Source organism: Gadus macrocephalus, chromosome 15 (genome assembly GCF_031168955.1).
Source record: "Gadus macrocephalus chromosome 15, ASM3116895v1".
Classification (NCBI taxonomy): domain Eukaryota; kingdom Metazoa; phylum Chordata; class Actinopteri; order Gadiformes; family Gadidae; genus Gadus; species Gadus macrocephalus.
Window position 1 is genome coordinate 2,064,570 of NC_082396.1, and position 21,458 is coordinate 2,086,027.

Here is a 21,458-nt window from a genome sequence, read left to right on the forward strand (position 1 = left end):
CGGCCGCGTTGTGTCTACGGCTTCATGGCTTGTGCAACACAACACTCTCAGGTTTCACAGTAAAAGAGGAAGTAGCATATTTGATATCTGGGCTTTCCACACCCCCACACTTTTTGGATTGGCTTAAAGTATCTGCTTACGGTATCAACCGAAAATGTGATGACTGCCTTTCAACATACATTTAAAAGACCCTTCCTACTGGATAGGTCAGTCTAAATCAGAATCAGAATCTCTTTATTGTCATTGCACAAGGGGCAACGAAATTGGGGAATAGACATGGTTGCAACTTTTTCCACGTTCCTGAAGTCTTAACACACATACATATGCATGCACACACACACACACCCCCCACACACTTGTGGAAGTAAGCAAAGGCACTGTTTGGATAGCGCTCTAGTCAGCAGACAAACTTCACACAAAGAAGTGGTTCTGTTTTCCTAGTGGGTGTGGTCTGTGTCGCGCCACGGCATTCCAGCTCACACCGGGAACGCCCATCGCTGCCTTTCTTCCAAGGGAGAAAAGAAGACGCTCTCATAGAGCAGTCCTTATAGTGCTGCCCCCAGCCCCCCGTTCTACCAGTATGGGGGGGCTACACCCCTCAAACAGTCGTCTAAACTGCATGTTTACGGTACTTGGGGACTAAAAATTGTGTATTGACAAATCAGTCTTTTTCTTTTTACGACCGTATATAACAATGAGGGGCATTAAGGACCGGTCAGGGGCAGGATAGCATTGGGTCTGGGGTTCAACTCCTTACCCAAAAGGTTCTGCCCTAGAACCTTCGCTCCTGAAGTCATAACTTACTGTCAGTCAGTTTGGATTAAAGTGTCAAAGGACCAACGACTTCATAGTAAAAAAAACAACCCAAAATGTCTAGTTGGGGTTAGGCAGTTATCTCACACACCTGAGATTTCAGTGTGTCAGGAACTCAAACCAAAGCAGGCAGACAAAAACTAAAGTACAGCACGGATGAAACATTAGTGATTTTTATTCATAGCATTTAGTGACAGTTTAAAATGGACTTTGGCCTACGATGAGGCTTCATTTCTTTTCAAAATTTTATAAACATTGGGTGCCTGTGTATGTGTGTGTGTGTTTAACACACACTCACACACACGATTTTACCTGTGAATCTTTGCATAGCATTTGTCCTTAAAATGCTATACAGCCGTCAGTGGGTGAAAAAACTGATTTGATGAGGAGCCACACTTAGGCCTACCTGCATTTCATTGATAAGGCGTATAGGCAATACAACAGTATAGCTATAGATGGGTGTTTACAATAGTAAGTATATATGTATATATATATTTATATATATATATGAACAATGAACATACATACAAACACTCGAGTAGCAATATTCATAAGGCATTTGCAACTAGGACATGTCATGGAATACTCTGCGACAAGTTCAATGCATTTCACCTCCAACCAGAAAAAGGGAAGGAGTAGTTTTTATAATCGACCATGTATAGATGACTGGCTCGATGCATCCTGTGGTAAAGCTGAAAATACACAGCAATGTGCAGGGGCCCCAAGTTTGCCGGTCTGACGAGTACTCTACAATCGTTTATAAATGTGCAAGTGCTTCGAGAACGCGCACAAAAACAAAGAAAGATGCCACTGCTCCACATAAACAAACGTGTGTTGTTTTTTTTCTGCGATGGACTTTGGCTTTGGATCCCCGGTCTCTTCGTTCTCTTCGGACGACAGGAGCCCCAACACGAGCTGTACCATTATGTGGTGGAGACCGGGGCTTCATGACAGACATTTACACCCTGAGAACCCTCCATCATATTGTAAATCTATCAGTAGGATGGGCTTGGAGGCAGAGGTCTGTGCAGTGCTTTACAGAGGAAGGCCGTCCCCACATCAAAGCCCTTGCCTTTTTCATCGTTCTTCAGACGTAAAGGTTTTAAAAGGTCAAAAATACTAAATATAGCTACTAAATGTCTATCTGCCCTTTGTATTGAAGCTTGTGTTTAATGGTCTGGAGGAATGTTGCTGGATTTTGGGGTGGAAGACATGGCATGCCAAGCAGGAGGAGGGTCGGTTTTCTACGCTTGTCTTGGATTCAGAACTCTGGCAGACGTTTCCACCGAGTGTATGAGATCCGCGCCATCGCGCGTCGGGCCTGCTGATCAGACCGATCACCGACTGCCAAGAAGTCAGCGTTTCACAAGCCAGGTTAAAAAAAAAATGTAAGACATAGTTAAAAAACAAAATCTAAAGGATTCCTGAACTAGACTGTACATTAATAATATCCCATCCGCTCAGGGTTAAACCGCTGGCCAACCAGGTGGCTCTTGTACATAATAAATACATCAAGTCACAACTATAGAGGGAACACGTAGTACAACCAGTACAGGGGAGGGCCAGAAAGAATGTTCTATAATCAGGAAGATAATTCTCGATTTTATTACCGGATGTCACTCAACAAATCAACTTAGCGTTGAGCTCTCTCCGGGCTGCCTCAGACGGCTCTAGTGCTTTGATCCACGGAACCGTTGTAGACCGAAGGTACAGGAATGACAAGTGTGTGGCTTTGTGAGCGACGGGCACCGAGGAAGGGCAGGGAGAGGCCCTTCGTCAACCAGCGAGCTATTCGGCTATAGAGGCGTGTTAACTATATGGAGTGGAAACTATGGTCTCACAGATAAAACCAGGCCTGGAAGTACAGCTATGATAGCATTATGTAATACCATTAGTGGTAATATGTGCAAAAATATGTAAAAGTCTCTGGGTAACTGGGGCTATCGCTATTTTTACTTTCCCGAGTGGATACCAAACTATTTGAAGTTCATCGTATGAACGGGGATATATACACGTGTCCCCTGAACAGCTTGGGCTGCAGCTCTACAACAAAGGGCTCGGTGAGGTCGTGGTACTGTACATTAATCCACCCTCAGCTTTTTATGGAGAGAGTGTTCCACGCGGGACACTCCGTTGGCGTGTCCGTTCGTTGAGGAGCCGTTCTTAAGGGACACCTTCTGCTTCTTGTAGGTCTGTTGGGGTTGAAGCGAGGGAGACGAGACAATAGAGACAGAATGGACGAAAAGAATGTTAATCAACTGGTATTCTCGGCGGAGGCAGTGCATCACTCATGCCCTGCCTGCCAAACCTGAAAGGCCACGTGCGTCCCTCATCTACTGTCTGACTGACTGACATACTGCGAGGAATCTGAATATCAGGGGGAGATCGTACGATGCATGCTCTGTGTTTCTCACATCGGTCTGATCTGCTACCATTGACTGATGACTGATTAAAAAGAGGACATTCCGATCAGATACTGATCGGAATGTCTCTTTTTGATCATGGAAGAAAGTGTGACACACAAAATAAGGCTAGACAGAAGGGTAGAAATAATTCCACTAAAGAGAGAGCCATCATACCCAAGATTTCTCTTTAAAACATTAATCCAAAACTGATAAAAACGCATAAAGAGCAAAACCAAAAAAAGAAAAGTCAATCTTCTCGGCTGACCTGAATGTAAAAGTTGGTGAAGAGTATGATGAGGGTCACCAGGTATCCAATCTGGAACCACACCCAGCCCCGGGGGAAGTTACAGGGCCACGCCAGGGCACACAGCGTCTGGGTCATCGTCATGAAGAACTGAATCTGGAGGGAGACAAGGCAGGGAGTTCAGGGGAACCGCAGCACGATAACAACTGAACCTGGAGGGAGTTCAGGGGAACCGCAGCACAATAAGAACTGAACCTGGAGGGAGACAACAGAGGAGGTTCAGGACAGCAGCAGCAGCAGCAGCACAATAATAACACACAGGCGGGCTTAAGATGAAAGGCTTTGGGAGCACTGGGAGCAACGAAACAACCGATTGAAGCAGCGGGCGTACCAGTTGTCCCTGGGTGATGTACTTTTTCCACCAGAGGTACGGACGCAGGGCCGGCACCGCGGACAGGCCGTAGTAGGAGTACATCAACACATGGATCAGGCTGTTGAGGGCCGCCCCGAAGTACGCTGGCAGAACACACACACAGGAGAGAGACGGCGCATGAATTATTACCGAGGAGGAGGCCGGTGAGTGAGTGGCTGTTACAGGCAAACGGTCGGGTCGAACGCGCACCCGGGCCAACTCAGTTATTTAACACCTCCGGATCGGCTGGGTGGCAAGTAGGGACACTGGACTAATGAAACGGCGAGTCAAGCGCCAGTTGAGAAGGCATCTCGGATACATTTGATGATATAAAATCAAAAAGAGGAAGATTTAAAAAAATAAATAACTGAAATCATTTTGTGGTTGAGACAGGAAGAGATTTGAAGGAGAACAGTGAAAAGAACCACAGAAGGCTTTTCGACTGTTAGTGGGTGTATCGCTTGCAGGATATCAATTATTTAACCCGGCTAGTCGAGGCCTTGGGACGAACGCTGGCTACTGGAGTGACGTGCATCACTGGAGGGCGAAGTCGAGCTGGGACACTCACAGTGGCCACAGGGCACCCAGTTCATGACGAACCACCAGATGTTGGGCATGCTGGCGTGATGGTAGATGTGGAGGAACGTGATCTGATGGTTGTTCTTCCGCAGGATGAAGAAAAAGGTGTCCATGAACTCGATGAGCTTGGAGAAGTAGTACCACCAGAGCACATGGATGATCTGGGGAGAGAACAGACAGAAACCAAAGCTCAGGATGGTTAGTCACAGACGTAACGAATAAAAACCAAAGTACGAAACACAAATAAAATAAGGTGTCGTGTTCTTCGCAGAGGAAGACTCGATAGTAGCTTGAGGTGACTGTTTTATCGATGTACTCCTCACGTGATCAAGAACATGGCCACATTTCCAAAAGGCCTTCAAGGTTAAGCATGAACCATAAAACGTAACAATCTGGGGCCATAACTGGTTGTGGTGTTGGCACAGTGAGCCGTATTGCGCTATCATAGACGGCCACCTGGGCCTTTGAAGAAGGTTATCATGTCATAAAACATTACATTAACTCCTGTCTGCTGCTTATCGGATGGGATTTTCAGGTACTGGCTTATTGAACTTCCACCTATATCCAGATCCATATATATTTATATATGTATATTTATATGTATATGTCTTTCACTTCTCTAAGCACTTGCACACAAACACATATATATATATATATATATATATATATATATATATATATATATATATATATATATATATATATATATATATATATATATATATATATATATATATATATATATATATAGAAAAATATACAAAGGCCTATTAAATTTGTTTTATACAAATATATTATTTATTTACATATTATTTATTGTCTAACCATTAAGAAAATTATACAAAATCAACATAAAGTTCCAACAGTTATTCAGTCGCTCAGTCACCTTGTTATCGGTCTCGTCATCGCTGTGTGTGTCTTGGCAGTAGAAGTTGTACCCTCCACTCCTCACTGCTGCCACCAGCTGTGGACAAAGTCGGTCGAGCAAAGCGTGAGAGGCTGGACTGTAGTTGAGGAATTCACTGCATTACGTCACGGCTATGTGAAACTATATCTAACATAACACAGCACAAAAACACACACACACACACACAATAACAGTCTTCTGTCATTTGGGGGAGATGAGGAGGAAGACGATGGCTAACTGTTTATAGACTCAAGACGAAGGCAAGTTTTTACACACACACACACACACACACACACACACACACACACACACACACACACACACACACACACACACTCTTGGAATCACTGGATTTTTCTTTTAACATGCAATACACTGTGCGTCAAAATGATTAAACAGTGTTCCGGGTTATGAAGGAGTTGTGCAGTCAAACCAGGGTGCAGCCTCCATGACCTTTGTCCCAGATACACTGTAGAGCCAAGACGCTACTACGTTGAACCCTTTATTCACAGGCTGCTGCAGGGGACCTCATCAACCAGAGGTATCCTGGTACATGGTTGACCTCTCAGTTGTCACCCTCAGTGTTAGCCTCCATTATGTTTCAATATCTCCCGTTATGTTTGATCTCCCGTTATTTGTCACTGTCCCGTTATTATGACTTGGGAAGAAGTTGACGAACTCAACTCAATTCACTTCGACCATCAGTGTATAAACACATGACAAGGGCGGGGCTATGGGATACCTTCCAATCATTGGCCGTTTTCTCTGTTAAACATACAAAAAGGTGTCACCCCCTGTTTCCTATTGGGTTACCGTTAAGCAGAGAAAGGCCGATCACGACATCCGCCGACACCCTCTGCAGGTTGAACCGCCGGCGGGGAGTCACTGTGACACCAGGGTGGGACTGCCGCCCAGACCTGTTTGTCTGTGGGGGGTCTGTTGTTGGGCTGGTAGAAGAGGATTTGAAGCCGATACCAACCCCTCAGTTGCTCCATTGATCAATGCCTTCAGAACAATAGGGGCTTAGGGACAGGTCTGGCAGGGACGAGGAGGAAGGTGAATCCACGGCAATTGTTTGACCAACTCCTCCGGAGTAGTGTGGGGTACAGACAGATGTTGGGCAGGGAGGGGGATAAGAACAGGATAAGGACCAAACATTTAGTCCCTGAGTGATCAACTAACGGCGGGGGGTCAGAGACAACTCTGTCAGGGAGGGGGCTGAAAACAATATGAACTGTTTAGCAATTAATATATTGTTCTTAAATCCTCCGTTTGACACTTCTAAGTCTCGTCAATGATCATGTTAACCGTCACGGGAATGACTTTGTTCTTCCTCAGAAACCTTTCCAATGTACTTTTCTCAAATGTGGACTTTAAATGGCAGGCCAGAGACAGAAGGAATCCTGCCGACCCTCCTGGTTCATCACGCTGGGCGTAGTGAGCTAGAGCTACCACAGCCATCCATTGGGCCATTCCAGGGGATTTACCCCACGCTCGCCTTGAAAAACAGGCCATCACGTTGAAAGCTAATTGCTCTAATGATGGGGAAGGATACAGCTGCAACATGATCCTCTAATAACCCGGCTGTCCTCATGACTTCCGGTTCTGGGCCATCAGGAAGGAGAGGGGAGCGGGAGCACGTTGTCTCATGCATGGGTCTCTGCAACGCAACCCAAGCAGTTTGATGTCTGCATCGATCCAATCGGCCCACGCCGCTGGTTAACGACTGCATCGGTTCGGGTGAATCCACGCTGAGAAGGCAGAGATCGGCCTCGCTCGATGCTGATCCGCCGAATAAGAATAGATTCACGTCCCCGCCTGTTTCACCGACACTGCTTTCCTAATTGATTTAAGAGCCTAGAGACGCTGTCCCGAGTATTTACACATCACCAGATGTGAGCGAGGACAAGCCCCTCGTCCCGGACGGATTATAGACATTACACAAGCTAAAAACACTGCAGCAATCAGGGTTTACGGTTTAAGGACGGCTCCGCCCCCTCCCCGATGCTGTAATACAATAAAGAGCAGCTCGGTGTGCACTTTGATTCCCAGGACGCCCCAGCTGCTGTCATAGGGTCACGACGACAGGGCCCTGAGAGAGCGCACGTGTTGAATCAACCAGCACGTGCGCTTGGCTGGGTCCGGGCATTCCGGCCTCTGACCTCTTACACAGCTGAGGTATTTCTTCAGGAAGTCTTCTCTTTGCAACGTGGTCCGGGCACATGTTTCCCCCTTTCCCCCCTGGCCATGGCCTCTTGCGGTACTAATTGTGTATAAATGTCGGGGGGGTGGCAGTAGTAACTCAGCCACTACACGTGTTTCTATCCATTCTGTGCACCATGTGCATATGAGGTAGTCGGCAAAAGGTCATGGTGATAATTAGTGGTACACTTAAGGTCAAAGGTTTAGTTATATCAACCGCTTGGTTTGACGACTTCATAAGCGATCCATTGGGTGGATTCACTCTGGTTCACCCTGGTTTCCAGTTTGAAAATGGCTGTTGTGTACCAGTCGGTAAAACAGCCTCGCTCGGCAATGCAGCCTGTAAGGCACATTTGTTTGAACCCCGTTAATAATTAGGTCCTCTAAATCTTTAAGATATCCAATGCAAACCTTGTAAATTAGATATTAAGCAAGTGTGTACCATGGCCGTCGTCAGAAGACAAAAGGAGGCTGTAGGGATGTCTGTGAGGATTTGTTTGTTGTAACAATGACCCCTGTCACAGCCCAGCTGTGCCCTCCCCCCCCCCCCCCCCCAGACACCACCACACTATCTCTGGTGGTTGGGTTTCTGTGAACCACACCAAAGGCCACTGGCCTGTGTCTCATCCAGTCCAACCAGTCCTTTTTAATTCAAACCACAGCACACGATGCTGAGTGGCGTGTGACCGGTATCTACCGATCAAGGGTTCATCTTGAATGAGACCATAGCTGGCTTTTGTTTGACTTTTAAGCCCTTTCAGTCATTTACTAGCGACTTGGGCGATTCCGATAAATGTGGTTAACGAGCCTTCAGGGGTCAGAAGGGCATCTCGCTCAAGGAGGCGTACAGGTTATGCTGCGGACATCAGGGATCGAACACCCTAATACAGCCACCGCTACGCTTTAGTGACATCCTAAAAAAAAAACACCAGTGCACCATAACACTTTGGCTACCATGCAGCACGAGCGGCGAGTGGCCCCGGTCAAAGCCGTCCCGCCTCCTCACCTCATAGAACATGTAGAAGGAGAGCACGGTGAGGACCAGGTTGTAGGCCACCAGCAGGGGACGGCAGGACAGCGGCTTGCGGTCCCTCATGAACTTGGGCCCCAGCCACAAGATGAGCAGGTAGGCCAGCGACAGCGCCAAGGTCGGAGGGTAGCTGTCGAGCAGGAGCCATCCCTTCACCCGCTGGTCTGGAGGCCAAAGCGCGTGTTAGGAGTTTGAACGGGGGGGGGGGGGGGGGGGGGGTACATGGCTTACTTTGACACTGCAGTGCAAGTGGCTTTCAGCCGTCGAGTGCACTTTTAGCGTCCTTGTAACGAAAGGGTCGGAGAAAGGATGATGGGGGGGTTAGAGATAAAGTGGGTCATCGGTGGACGCGTAGTTGTGCTTTGTTTGGGTTTGAGGAAGTGGCGGAGGGGGGATTAATAGAGAGACTGAGCAGTGACTGAGCAGGAAGCGAGGAGGAAGGGTGTTGCCATATAAGGAATAATTGTATACAGTACATGTATGGACAGAGAGTGTAGACATACCCTTTCTAAATATAGGACATACTGGGTGAAGGCGAATCCTACTCTCTCCAAAACCACTAAAGGCAGAGTGTGTGTTGCATGGGTAAAAACTAATGTTGAAGGTCAGTGTCTTCGGTACATGTGTTCTCTCAACTAATGCTTAAGGCATGGTCGGCTCATAGCACACAAAGTCAAACTCTGAATGGCTATTAAGGAGTGACATTTAATAACAAAAACGATATGAAACAAATGTATCTTCCAAGAGCTCCCTATTAAGCTTTTTAAGCGGTTAACGTAGCAGTAAACCCAGAAGTCTGTTTGCCTAACGTCTGAAAGGGTTATGTTTAACATAGGTACCATAAGATAGCCAGGAACGGAAGTACACTGTAGGAAAATAAACATTTGGCTCAAGAAACGAGTATCCACAATAATGATAATGATATGCACTGGTTTTGCTATTTAGTAGACGCTCAGGTCCAAAGCAAAGTGAATTCAGTGTGATTACTGAGCAGCTAGAGTTAGTCATCTTGCTCAGGAATGCCTACAGGCAGACAGAACAAAAGGAAACATTTGGGATCAAACCTGGTTCCTTTTGGCTGGGGGTCCAACACACCAGCCCCTACACTAGCCAGTAGCCACCCGCCGTGCTCTGTGTTGCTGTTTTTTGACTCAGACTTTGAGGTGGATGATAAAAGGTCCTGGGGACCCCAGACAATGACAGGAAGCTATGGAGGAAGTGATGCAGGAGTTACACGAACAGCAGCGAAAGGCAATGGATGTGGAACCTTACCTCTTGGCCCCATCCATGATTCAATGTAGATGTTTAATCTGTGATTGAATGGCTCCATTTATCACCTGTGATGACAACACACAAAGGAACGATATCAAAAACACAATAGTATAATAGGAGATTTACAATTTCACTATCGAGTCGACACACCGCGAGGGAATTACGATTGTATATCGTTAGGAGCTGATCAGGGTACGGCATCTTGCTCAAGATGCCTACAGGCTGCGGACATTGGGGATCGACACAGTACCTTACGCCTGGAAAGTGATCTCCCTATAGCTATCCTGTCCAATCTTTGATCGGCAACTTTATCGTTCTACAGTTTGAACATGTATCGCTTATACTTTAAACTATACAACGCATTGATACATGTTTGAAATGTTGTGAGTTCATAGTCTATAGTCGATTTCATTGAATAAAAGTTGTACTACAATGTGTTTAAGGATATTTTTGATATTTTTAACAATAAGCATGGACAAGACAAAGCCATTGTCTGTAGAGCACTCCTCTGAATCGCACCATACTTTCAAACTATCCCTGCAAAGAAGGCACACGCATAATTATCACACTCAAGACGTCTGTGTACCACTTCTTACTTCGAGGTTCAATTTAATCATGTCACAGAGAACCATCATCTATATTGCATGTGTATTGGGAGATAAGGCGCAGGAGATCTGTCTGTGACGTGCGTTGCGATGCCATGTCAGATGCTGCTGTCCTGGCGCCACGCGTGTCACTGTGTAATGTGAAACGCTTCTGCAAGTCGATCAGCCAGTGCACTCCGTTATTAGTAGCAATTTCATACAAAGCGTTGGCGTAGCAGTATTCATTTTGCTGAGTAATTTGATAAGATATGCATGTATTGGGTAAATGGGATGAATGTATGTGGAATACACTGAGGGGTTAATCGCGTTGCCCTGGGTTTCTGGGGACAGAAACAGATCCGCTAAGGACCTATCAAATTATACTGGTAGCTAAGCTACACTATCTCTCTAGCTATAATGTTTTACATACCAATATATTTTATAACACAGTAACAATTGGCTTTTGTGTATCATAACCTAGCCACGATAGGGTTATTTAAATCAACCAAACGATATATCTGTACAAAGGTCAAGTGATACCCGTGCATGATAATCTGTTTGTTTAGAAAGTACAGTATCATTCCTCATTGCACATACTAGTACATGTTTATTGGAGGACTAACGCATATCAACACAACAGACATCTAAAGCGAAAAGAGTTTAAAAGGATTTGGATATCAAACAAGAATAACCCATTCTGGGCAACATCCTATCACTGAAATGAAAGTGGATGAACAAATAATGTTTCCGGAGGCAAAAACATCCTAATATAGATGGAGAGGCCTAGATGCACCTTCATTTTATCTTTATTCTATATTCCAAAATAAGCGGATTTACTTATATCGATGCACTTCCGTGAGTATGTATCCGTATATTATACATTCATATATTTATAATGATGGAATTCAACTTTAAAACGTAGCCAAAAAGCACATGCTCCAACCAGCACCAACATGCGATTCAATCAACCAACGTGTTTCCTCGTTACTGACAGGACTAGGGTCTATGGAAAATAACATTATTAACAAGTCTTTAGTTTCCATTTCATCACGAAAGAACAGAAAACAATCAACATACCATAGCGTACAAAAACCAACAGTTGGCTCCGTCAAACTTTAAAAGAGTGCGAGTGGCGTCCGGAGCTCGGTTCTTTCCCTCTAGACGCGGTGGTTCTCTGAATAACCCCATAGAGGGGAGGGGAGGGGAGGGGGCGCGGGAGGGCTCCACCACCCCTGGCGGTAGTGTCGCCTCCTGGTCGCATCTAGGCTACGGCACAACAGAGGTCACCGCCTCATCATCAGCCGACAAACATCCAGTCTGACGCCATTCCAGTCCTACGAGTAATCCGCAAAACCCTCGGAAGTCGAGCTGTTATGGTCGTTCCTCACACAAAAACTCGAACATTGTTAGCGAAGCGCGAATAACGCGGTAAAAAAAAAGAAGCAATGTTACCTACCTTGGGGGGAGTCGCTGTGTAACCTTGGCTTCCCGGTATCCGCACAACGTGCAGCCTTGTGGTGGAGTGGGAAACGAGTGGGAGGAACACGTCGACTGGCCGGGTGCCGTGTGCGAGCATTAAAACAGGGCGCCGGTGTTTGCTATCGCAGAACAGGCCAAAATAATCTCAAACAAAGCCGTGCCCCTCTCTTTACTAGATTAACATACACCAGTGAAACCGTGCATCTCTACGGTACCGGGGTCTAGTGAAAGATGTACTTTTATTTTTTAATCTTGAAGTCCTTTAACGCCCGGAAACTTGATGGATGGAATATGAATGAATGAATGAATGAATGAATGGCTGTGCTTTAAGGCTATATCGAAACATGATTATATCAAAGTACACAATTAATTCAGTTCACCCACTTTTTAGGGTGGTGTACCCTACTAAAGATCTATAGTTGACCTTAAAGTTTAATCAAGTGTCAGGATGTCTACAGCAAGCCTGCACCCAAAGATCAATATATTAATCATGCCTGTCTAAATAAGCAAAGTAAGTAAATAGCAAAACCAGAGTAATTATACATTAGAGAAATAATACAGTATTAATAGATTTTACGGTGGAAGCCTGCACACTACAATTACACATTTCTTTACACTGATCAAAACATTATCGATCGGAATAGTCTATTCGGGGGCAAGGTCAGAATCGTGTTAACCTCTCTATGAGGATTAGGATTTTAGATAGGTATTCTGTAGGATTAATCACTGGGTTTATAATTATCTGCATCAAAGCACATCTTGTTAGAAAGCCCTGAGCTGGCCATAAGTCAGACGAGCACTGTCCTTAAGAGCAAGAGCATTGGCGCCATCTAGCGGTAGAATAGGACTAGGGCGGCGGCGTCTCGTCCAAAGGACACTCCATTGAAACCTGATAACCACACCATTTGTGAAGTGCTCATGAAATGTGTTTATAGTCTTACATTTTCATTAAGTTTTATTTTGATAAAGACGCGCATAAAGTGGGTTTGATTTAAGCATGCAAGTTATCCTTTAATTCTTTTAAACGTATTTTTGAATGAATACCAAAGCCTTCTGGACGCAGTGTCGGACGACCCACAGTCCTCCTCCGATCACGCAAATGTGCTGACTGGTAGAATTCCTAGCGGGGTGTCAACTAGAAAATGCGGACATGGTTGGAATGAAATCGACGTTGTTTAGAGAGCGAAGATCAAACCACCTTTGTTGCAGACAAATGTCGGGGGTGGAAAAGTTAAAACCTCATCTGAAATATAACATGCAGCATAATTCTAGAGGTAAAGATAAAAGCAAACCTTTGCTTTGTACCAAGACCGAATGTATGCAATTAAAATACTAGTCTACTGAAGTATTCAATTTATTTTAAACATTCCTTTGAAGCTGTTTAAACTAGGTCTGCTTTGTCTTTCACCACCTCAAGCGGAAAAACCAGTACAAAAATATAACCACCACATGTGTGTGTAATATTGAAAAGACACATTTATTTTTTCATAAAGCGGAGCGTGCAACATGATTGAATGCTGTGCAGGTTTATTGGAAGCAGCAAACATTGCAAAAGTCTCAATCTCCACTTGCATTTAGCTCTCATTTCTACATTGTGCCAGCAGAGCAAGGCAAGCAGGATTCAGCACTTCAAAAGCGAAAGATTTCTACTAAATGCCGAGAGGACTAATTTAAAAGAACCCACGTTAATGTTAAAAGCCCTGTAAGTGCTGTATATACAAAAAAATAACAACACACAACGATTAAATGCCCGCTATTGTACACCACTGCTAAAATGTACATTCACCAACGCTGGCGTCCTTCAACCACCAGTGAGAAAGTAAATATATACACATTTCAACGCCTCGCGCTTTAACCTTTTTTTCTTTCTCCGTTCTATTAAAATAAGTCGATAATCATAAAAATCTGATCAATTATGTACACACTTTGTGCCAAATGGGTGTCTAACGTTGCGCACGTGTGGCACTCTGAAACGCACCCCCCCCCCCCCCCCCCCCCCCCCCCCGTGACACGCCACATACTTGGTCTCTACATGCCGACGGGGCCTGCAACGGTACCGTTCACGCTACAGTAGAACGCCGCGGTGCTCTCATTTGAACCGGTTGATGGGCTCCCCGAAGAGCTCGGGGCAGCGCTCCTGCCCCTTGGCGATGCGGTCGCACTTCCGCAGGAGGTCGTAGTTGATCTTGTCGGTGACGACGCTGTCCTGCTGGTACTGCGGGTGCTGGGACACGAACTCCCTCATCCACTTGGCCATGGTCATGAGCTCCCCTGTGGGGACACAGAGGCCACGCCGAGTGGGGTGAGGCCCTCAGCGTCACGGCTCGCTACTACCAGCCTGAGGCTAAGAGGCAACGCTCACGCCCAGATTCTTTCTGATAAAACCAAACTTCTTCATATGCATGGGAAAAATGCAATATATATGTATTATTTATAGAACAGTGGTGTGCATTAACTTTGAAGCGCTATACGATTTTGCGCTTCAAAGGAACAATGGAGAGTGAGTGAGTGAGTGAGTGAGTGAGTGAGCGAGCGACAGTGCGTGCGTGCGTGCGTGCGTGCGTGCGTGCGTGCGTGCGTACCCGAGGCTCGTTTCTTGATGAGCTTCAGGTAGTTGAGGATGGTGCAGCGTGTGTCCACGTCCACCTCCATGTTCTCCAGGTAGCAGTTGAGGATGGGGATCAGCCCGGGGAACACGCCCTCCTAGCGGACAACAACAAGACAACACAATTCAACACACATACATGCATCGCCACATAATACTGTGGATACACGCACCGCAATTGTGTAAGTATCTGATTTAATTTACTCTAATAGGACCTAATTTGGTCCTATTTTCGTCATTACTTTTCATAATGACTTTTCGTCATTACATTATTAATAATTATTTGATTGTGTACCATTTCCATTCAGGAATGAATCTATTTCAAATGACAGAATTTCTCTTTGTGGGGGGCTAGACCTGGGGGTGGATGGGGGGGGGGGGGGGAGTGAGTGTGGTTGAATGTCGTATGACGTCTTATTTGCGTATATGTGTAACCGTTTTCTGTATGAATTATAAAACACAATAAAAAATCGATCGCAAAAAAAAAAAAAAGAATGAATCCATTTCAAAGAAAGGACTTGAATCCGTTTTGAATGCGAGGGGCGTTCCCACCTTCCCGTTGATGATGGTGTCGATGCTCATCAGCATGTACTCCTCGCCGTCGCCGTCCGTCTCCACGCCGTTCTGGGCGGACGCCGTGGCGCCGTCCAGCCCGGGGTTGCACCCTAGAGGCGGGAGAGAAAGGAGCCCGCGATGAGTAAGGACCCCCCACTGGGACAGCGTCAGCAGACCCAGACCGCGGAACGCCCCCCCTCTTGCCTTTGAAGATGTCCTTCCGGAAGTAGAACATGTCTTCCTGCACAGCGTTCCTCTTCTGCGCCACCTTCATGTTCTCGTCCACCTGTCGGCGAGAACCAGGAGAATTCACAAAACTTAAAAGAGAAAGAAAAAACGGTGTTTGGGTACATGGCCCCCCCCCCATGCAAGTGGAAGACACTGGACCGTAAGAGAACAGGGCGATGAAAAGCTGCCATGGCCAGATGTGGCTATGAAGCTGGCCAAACCGACTGTGAATGTGGAGAAGAGGACCATACAATGCAGCATTGCCTTGTCTGCCCCCTACTACCCAACCAGTGCAGCTCAAAGGGATCTCCCAGGGTTCAATAAAAATGCTGAGTGGACTGAGTGAAGAAATGGGAAACTGTCACATAACCCACCAGCGACAAAGACGAGAAAAGAAGAACAACAACGAGACCACATGCAAGCCCAACTGCCAGAACAACCCGTGACTAAAGATAATATGTACCTTAGACAGGGGGATGAGGAAGTCCAGTTTGTAGGATAGGATCACTCTTGTGAGGAGCACGACGAACACCACGTACGCAGAGTTCTCAAAGTCAGTCAGCTGCACCTGGAAGAACGGCAAAAAAAAAAAATGTGTCAATCACAATTTTCCTTCCCTCAGATCGAATCTCATTAAAACCCGCGCGAGGCTCCGGTGGTTACCTCCATGGGGCGGAATTCAACCCTCCAGCCGATGTCCGAGTTTGGGGGCGGGGGTTTGAATCTCATGGACTGCCAGTTGGTGGACTGGAGGTTCTATGGACCAAAACATAATGATGATGATCAATAAGCTGTGCACACGAAGTTAAGCAGACCTCACTGGCTACGCTGAGCCTTTGTTAGTACTGGTACTTATGCAATCACAGGCAAACACTTGCCTCGAAGTGATCGGACTCGTTCTCGTCGTCCAGGTTCAGCTTCTCCTCAAATATTGAGAGAGGGTCTCGGATGAAGAGGTGGGCTATGTGTTGAGCCAGCAGCTTGTCGATCCCTGAGACACAGCGGTCAGACCATTGGTTTCACAATACGCACCGCGCCGGCGAATTACGGCGTTCAGGCCAGACTCTTTTGAAATCTGAAGGGTGACCGGAGTGACTGTGAAGTTGAACGTACCTCCATCCAGGAGCTGTTTGTAGATGTCCTCGTCGATGGTTAGGTCGATGTCGTTGTACTTCTCCCCACAGCTGGAGAGGTAGCTGTCTATGGAGTCGTAGCGCGACTTGAAGATTCTGTATTTGTCGTTTTTCAAAGGCTGCAAAAAAGGACACAATGTTTGAAGACTAAAACGGAGGAACAAATCCATCTGGTGGTATACGGCCCAATCACATGTGGCACAGGGTCCACACCATACTCAAGTTCCCATAAAAAAGGGCTGAGCCTATTATTTCACCGCCCTCACACCCTTTACCGGAGCAGCAGAATTGTGTTACCTACACCAGACCGCAAAAAACACATAACACAGAGTCGGGCTCAGGTTACTCATAAACTTCCTCCAACACAGACACCTGCGTCGCTGGAGTCCGCACGTGCCTCTAGCAACAACTCCCACAATTAAAGTAAAACCCCTCGGATTCCGGCAGCTCACCTTTAGGCCTCTTTCCTCTGGTGTGCGGTCATCCACCGAGGCAGAAATAACCCCCCAGCGGCAATCAATATCGGACACGTACCCCCGGTAGAAGGGCGAGGCAGCACTCAGGGCCATCTGTGAGGAGCGGGCAAAACAAGCGCTCCACTTTATTGCAGTCCATTTGTTTGTTTGGTTGCAGCCCAAAAAAAAAAACACAATGGCTTCCAAACTCCCAGGACACAGGGAGCTAGAGTCTGCCTTTTGAGAATGTTTGTCTGGACCGTGATATTTACTCTTTTACCATCTTTATACAACAATTACATTTCTCTTTTTTGAGTGACATTGTCATTTCGATGCTGTTCAGATGCTGCGCATGTAGAGCCTATATTGCAACCCGCCTTTGTTGGCAGGCTGCTTCATTAATCAACGTCCTATTCCCTTGGTAATTCAAAAAGAATCGGATGGTAAGACTAAAGCAAGCAGATTCAAGAGTAGAATGCATAAGAAGGCCAATCTCTGCGAAGTAATGGACCTTGAATGTTTGACTACAACACCGCCAATGCCTTATCGACTTACCACAATAGGGCAGAATGTTGCCAGTTGGTCGTACAGATATCTTGCCTCGGCAATGCTGCACGCTTGGAATGTCACCTGCGGTAAAGAGAGGTGAAGGCGGGTCAAAGTACAGCACTGCAACGCCTGGTCTGTGTTGCAAATCGCACTCTGCTCTTCTTGTTGGCCCCTGACCAGCGATGCAAATCGAAAAAGCTACCAGTGTAGATTACATGCACAGCCGTCGAGCATATCCAGTGTCACGGTCGAGTTGTGACTGGATGTGTGCGTGTTGGTCCGTGTCCTGGTCTCTGTGTGTACCTGGAGGCAACAGTTGCCCATCCCGAAGCCCATGGCGTCCATGTAGATGTGGTCTGGTAGCGCGGCTCTCGCCCCCTCCCCGTCGTCCTCCGGAAAGTTCTCCACGAAGGGAGTGGGGGTTTTCTGGTCCCTGAAGACTGGAACAGACACAGACACAAGAGCATGAGAATAAAAGCAATATAGCACTTCTGTTCCGTGCTATGAGCTGCACATGTAGACTTGAAGGCCCTGGAAACAAGACGCTATTCGCAACACTTACTTGGTACATTGATGACCACTTTCTCGCCTCTCCTGTGACGTATGTTTCTGGTCAACGTGCTGAAAAGAGGGTACGGAACATCAACATAGAACCACACACGATTAAGCCTCACACATCGGGAGGCTTAGGGAGGCAGGACTTCCCTCCCTCCTCCCACCAAAACAGGCCGTCGAGTCCCGAGCTGTCCCATGAGCGTACCTGAATCTTGGATGTGTATTGATCGCTTCGTCTGGGAAGAACAAAGACCTGGAGACTCCCGCTTCCACAGGTGTCGGGCGATACTCTGGTTTGGTGAAACCCGGACAACCTAACCTAGAAACATCAGACATTTACCGCACAATTCCATCTCAATATATGTATACATAAATAAATACATATCAGAGAGAGAGAGGGAGGATATTTTGGTAACATATTGAGCGTTCTTTATAGGCCTCCATGAGGCACTAAGTGGAAGTGCCCCAGGACCTCCTCTCCAGCGAGGGGCTGCCGGCTGGCCCGGCTACCTGGGGAAGGCGGTGACGGTGCAGAGGGTCTCGTTGGGCTTCAGCGCGGCAGAGGCCTCTCGTCGCCTCTTGTCCATGTTGTCCTCCACGGTGTTGAACTCCGACATGGTGCCTCCGTACGGCTGGCCGGGCGTGCCTTCGATCATGTAGCTGCCGTACTCCGGCCTCCACAGGGTGGGGTGGCTGGGGTAACAAAAGAGAGATTTAGACCCGGGGGCGGAAGGAACCAGCCAGGTGACGTCATCGATGCGCCGAGCGTGCTTCCACAAAGCCACGCGTGTTATCACAGTTTCGCAGACATGCTCAGTCACGCAAACAAGAATTTGCCCCCCCGTTTACCCTGGCTGCCCTCAATTATTTTCTGCTTTCCATCGGCTCCCTTTGTCTCCCAAGTTTCCAGCCAAGCCGCTCAAATGACTGAGTAATAAGCGACCCGTAGACTGAGGGGGGAATTAACAGCGGCAGTACGTGTGACTTTGACTATTTGTTCACTCGTAATCTCGTTTAATACCGCTTTGGCTTTGAACAATCCGTGAGACACTTTATATTCCTACACAATGCTGTTGTGTCATTTCTAAGTGGCCACTAGGAAATGGCATACATTATGCACTTTGTGCAGTATTTCTTTCAAATATTTATACATTTATGAACTGGTTATCAAAGTAATCCATCTATACCGCCCCAAGTACTTGAACTTTGTTTTCTTTGAAAGTGTTTTGATACAGAGAAGTGGCATACAGTGCAATAAAGACACATTTATGTTATGCAATATTTATGACATTTTTTGTGAAATGTCTGCTCATTACTGACCCCACTGCTTTTTTGAGTCCTAAATAATACTAAACTATGCCAGGAGTTGCTTGTGTACTCTTGTAAACTCACAGTATTCATTCGGTGTGTTTCTAAAGGTGTAGTTGAATGCTTGCTTACTTAGGGTTGATCTTTTCACCTTGTTCTTGAAGCGTTTCTAAAACTTCCCCTCCACTCAGAACAATTCGAACCTTCTCGTTTGCCTCGTCCATTTCAATCAACATGTACTCCACCTAAAAAAAAAGTTCAAGAAAAAACCCAACATGTCAGCATTGACAATTGTTTGCATTAATCACATGCATGTTGTTTCTTTTACATTTCTATAGCAAAGCACAAGATCACACATTCATTACAAATTCATCAATCATCAATCATTCTCCAGGACTTTCCATCATCCCCCATTGTGGAATCCCCATTCTGCAAGGTGGATTAATCTATCACAACAACATTCCGCGTTGCTTGAACGTATGTGCTCCACACAGCAACGAATACAGCCAGTGTTCGATTGAAAATGTGAATTACTTAAGAAAGAAAAGTGTCTTTACTCTAATGTTAGAGCATATTCAGAGTCAGGAGCAGAAGTAGAAAATAAGGTCAATAGACATGTAACTGCACAGTGATAACAAATCGCATCAACGTGTAGGCCTACAAATTGATAGAAGTACAAAGATTAAGGTGTAGGTTAATGTGTAATGGGTAATGACGTATGAGGTGTAAGCCATTATTATATTGTAGTATACACACACAAGAAACATAAGGTATCACAATAATAACCAGTGATAAGTTAATTTCTACGTAAAATGTTGTCACCCACACAGGCTTTGTGAATAAGAGGAGTTCAACTTGAACCTTTTCCATTCATTCTTTCATTCATGCTTACCTCGTCTCCCCATTTCAACACGTCTCTCTGGCGGTCTTTCACTTTATTGTAGATGTTGAGGAACTGAATGATACCATGTTTACGGATGTGATCTGCGTACTTCTTGGTTTCCTCCCAGTTGAGCGGTGACCCTTGTGACAGCAAGCCCATCGCGGAGACCAGTGCTGACCTATGCTGTCTACTGGTGCGTGGTGCAAACCAGTTTGCTAAAACACAACAGTGGCTGGCTAGTTCTTCCGAAATAAAAGATGAGCGGAGGTTTTAGACACCGATCCAAACAAAGGAGCAGATATGAGAAAAGCAATGCGAATTCTCCTTGGTTTCGTTTGTGAACTGACCATCAAGATGGCCCGTGTGCATCACTGGCTAATGTGTGTTTAGCAAGGTAAAGACACACACACTGCACAGACCGCTCAAATCCCCCAGCTTACACTTGCATCTGAATTTCTTCTCTGTAGCCCAAAAGCGAGACAATAGGTGATGGTTATGATAAAGCGACTAACGGGTGAGTCTGGTGCTCGTTGTACACCGATCTGTGCGGTTTAACGAGGTTATGTGAGCGGCTACTGCGCGCTGTGCTGCGGCTCCTCCTATAAGCGGCAGGGCGCTGCAGACTGGAAACACGTCACGCCGTCAGGCGGAGCCGCGTCATCCTATGACTCAGCAAAACGGGACATTTGCATGCAACTCCCTCCACAAGGCACGGATCAGGTTCTTCGGTTTTTAATTAGCCTACTACATTGTTGGTACATCAACAAATGTGTCGTAGTAAGAATGACGGAGCAGTTTTGCACAATGCAATTGTACACGTGTATTTTTTTTTTTCAATGGAACATTTCAAAACATAGAGCCTACCTCACACCTTATAGCTGATGTTAATAAATTAATAGCCTAATAAATAATTCATGTTAAGCGGCCGTTTGAAGGTGTTTACCCTAATTATAATAAGGCCTAAAGTTATATGAATGAACAGTATTACAAATTTAAAATAAAGAATTTATGAGTCTATGGGACTTATATAACAGCCATAGCAGCGCCGCAGCCAACATATTCCACTTCTTCAACTTCTTCAACATGCCAGCTAATAATACGAACACTAATACCATCACGTATTGTGTTCATTATGCGTGTACCTCTATTATTTGTTTTATTCTAATAGCACATTACGTGCGTATTTTGCATAAAAAAAAAATATATATATACATATATTATATACATATAATACTGGCTTATCCAGTAGCTCCGTGCGTG

General features: G+C 45.9%; 2 protein-coding genes across 3 annotated transcripts; both read right to left on the minus strand.

Annotated features, from left to right (window-relative positions):
* Positions 1 to 972: 972 nt before the first annotated feature.
* elovl5 (ELOVL fatty acid elongase 5) lies at positions 973 to 12,115 on the minus strand. 2 transcript variants are annotated; one of them, XM_060072636.1, is made up of 8 exons: positions 11,905 to 12,115; positions 9,865 to 9,929; positions 8,569 to 8,756; positions 5,340 to 5,417; positions 4,443 to 4,614; positions 3,854 to 3,978; positions 3,484 to 3,618; positions 973 to 3,005 (listed from the first exon to the last, which is right to left on the minus strand). In XM_060072636.1, the coding sequence occupies exons 2-8, from the start codon at positions 9,920 to 9,922 to the stop codon at positions 2,895 to 2,897; spliced, it is 867 nt and encodes a 288-aa protein (XP_059928619.1). In that variant the 5' UTR covers positions 9,923 to 9,929; positions 11,905 to 12,115; the 3' UTR covers positions 973 to 2,894. The 2 variants fall into 2 exon arrangements, with proteins under 2 accessions (XP_059928619.1, XP_059928621.1); XM_060072638.1 differs by lacking the exon at positions 11,905 to 12,115 and adding an exon at positions 11,526 to 11,855.
* Positions 12,116 to 13,385: 1,270 nt separating this feature from the next.
* gclc (glutamate-cysteine ligase, catalytic subunit) lies at positions 13,386 to 20,801 on the minus strand. The gene is made up of 16 exons (XM_060072631.1): positions 20,208 to 20,801; positions 19,448 to 19,560; positions 18,518 to 18,700; positions 18,213 to 18,326; positions 18,015 to 18,073; positions 17,756 to 17,892; positions 17,459 to 17,533; positions 16,901 to 17,017; positions 16,429 to 16,567; positions 16,194 to 16,306; positions 15,979 to 16,071; positions 15,779 to 15,883; positions 15,292 to 15,373; positions 15,085 to 15,197; positions 14,510 to 14,630; positions 13,386 to 14,198 (listed from the first exon to the last, which is right to left on the minus strand). Exons 1-16 carry the CDS (start codon positions 20,355 to 20,357, stop codon positions 14,017 to 14,019), a joined length of 1,896 nt encoding a protein of 631 aa, XP_059928614.1. The 5' UTR covers positions 20,358 to 20,801; the 3' UTR covers positions 13,386 to 14,016.
* Between the last annotated feature and the right edge of the window lie 657 nt (positions 20,802 to 21,458).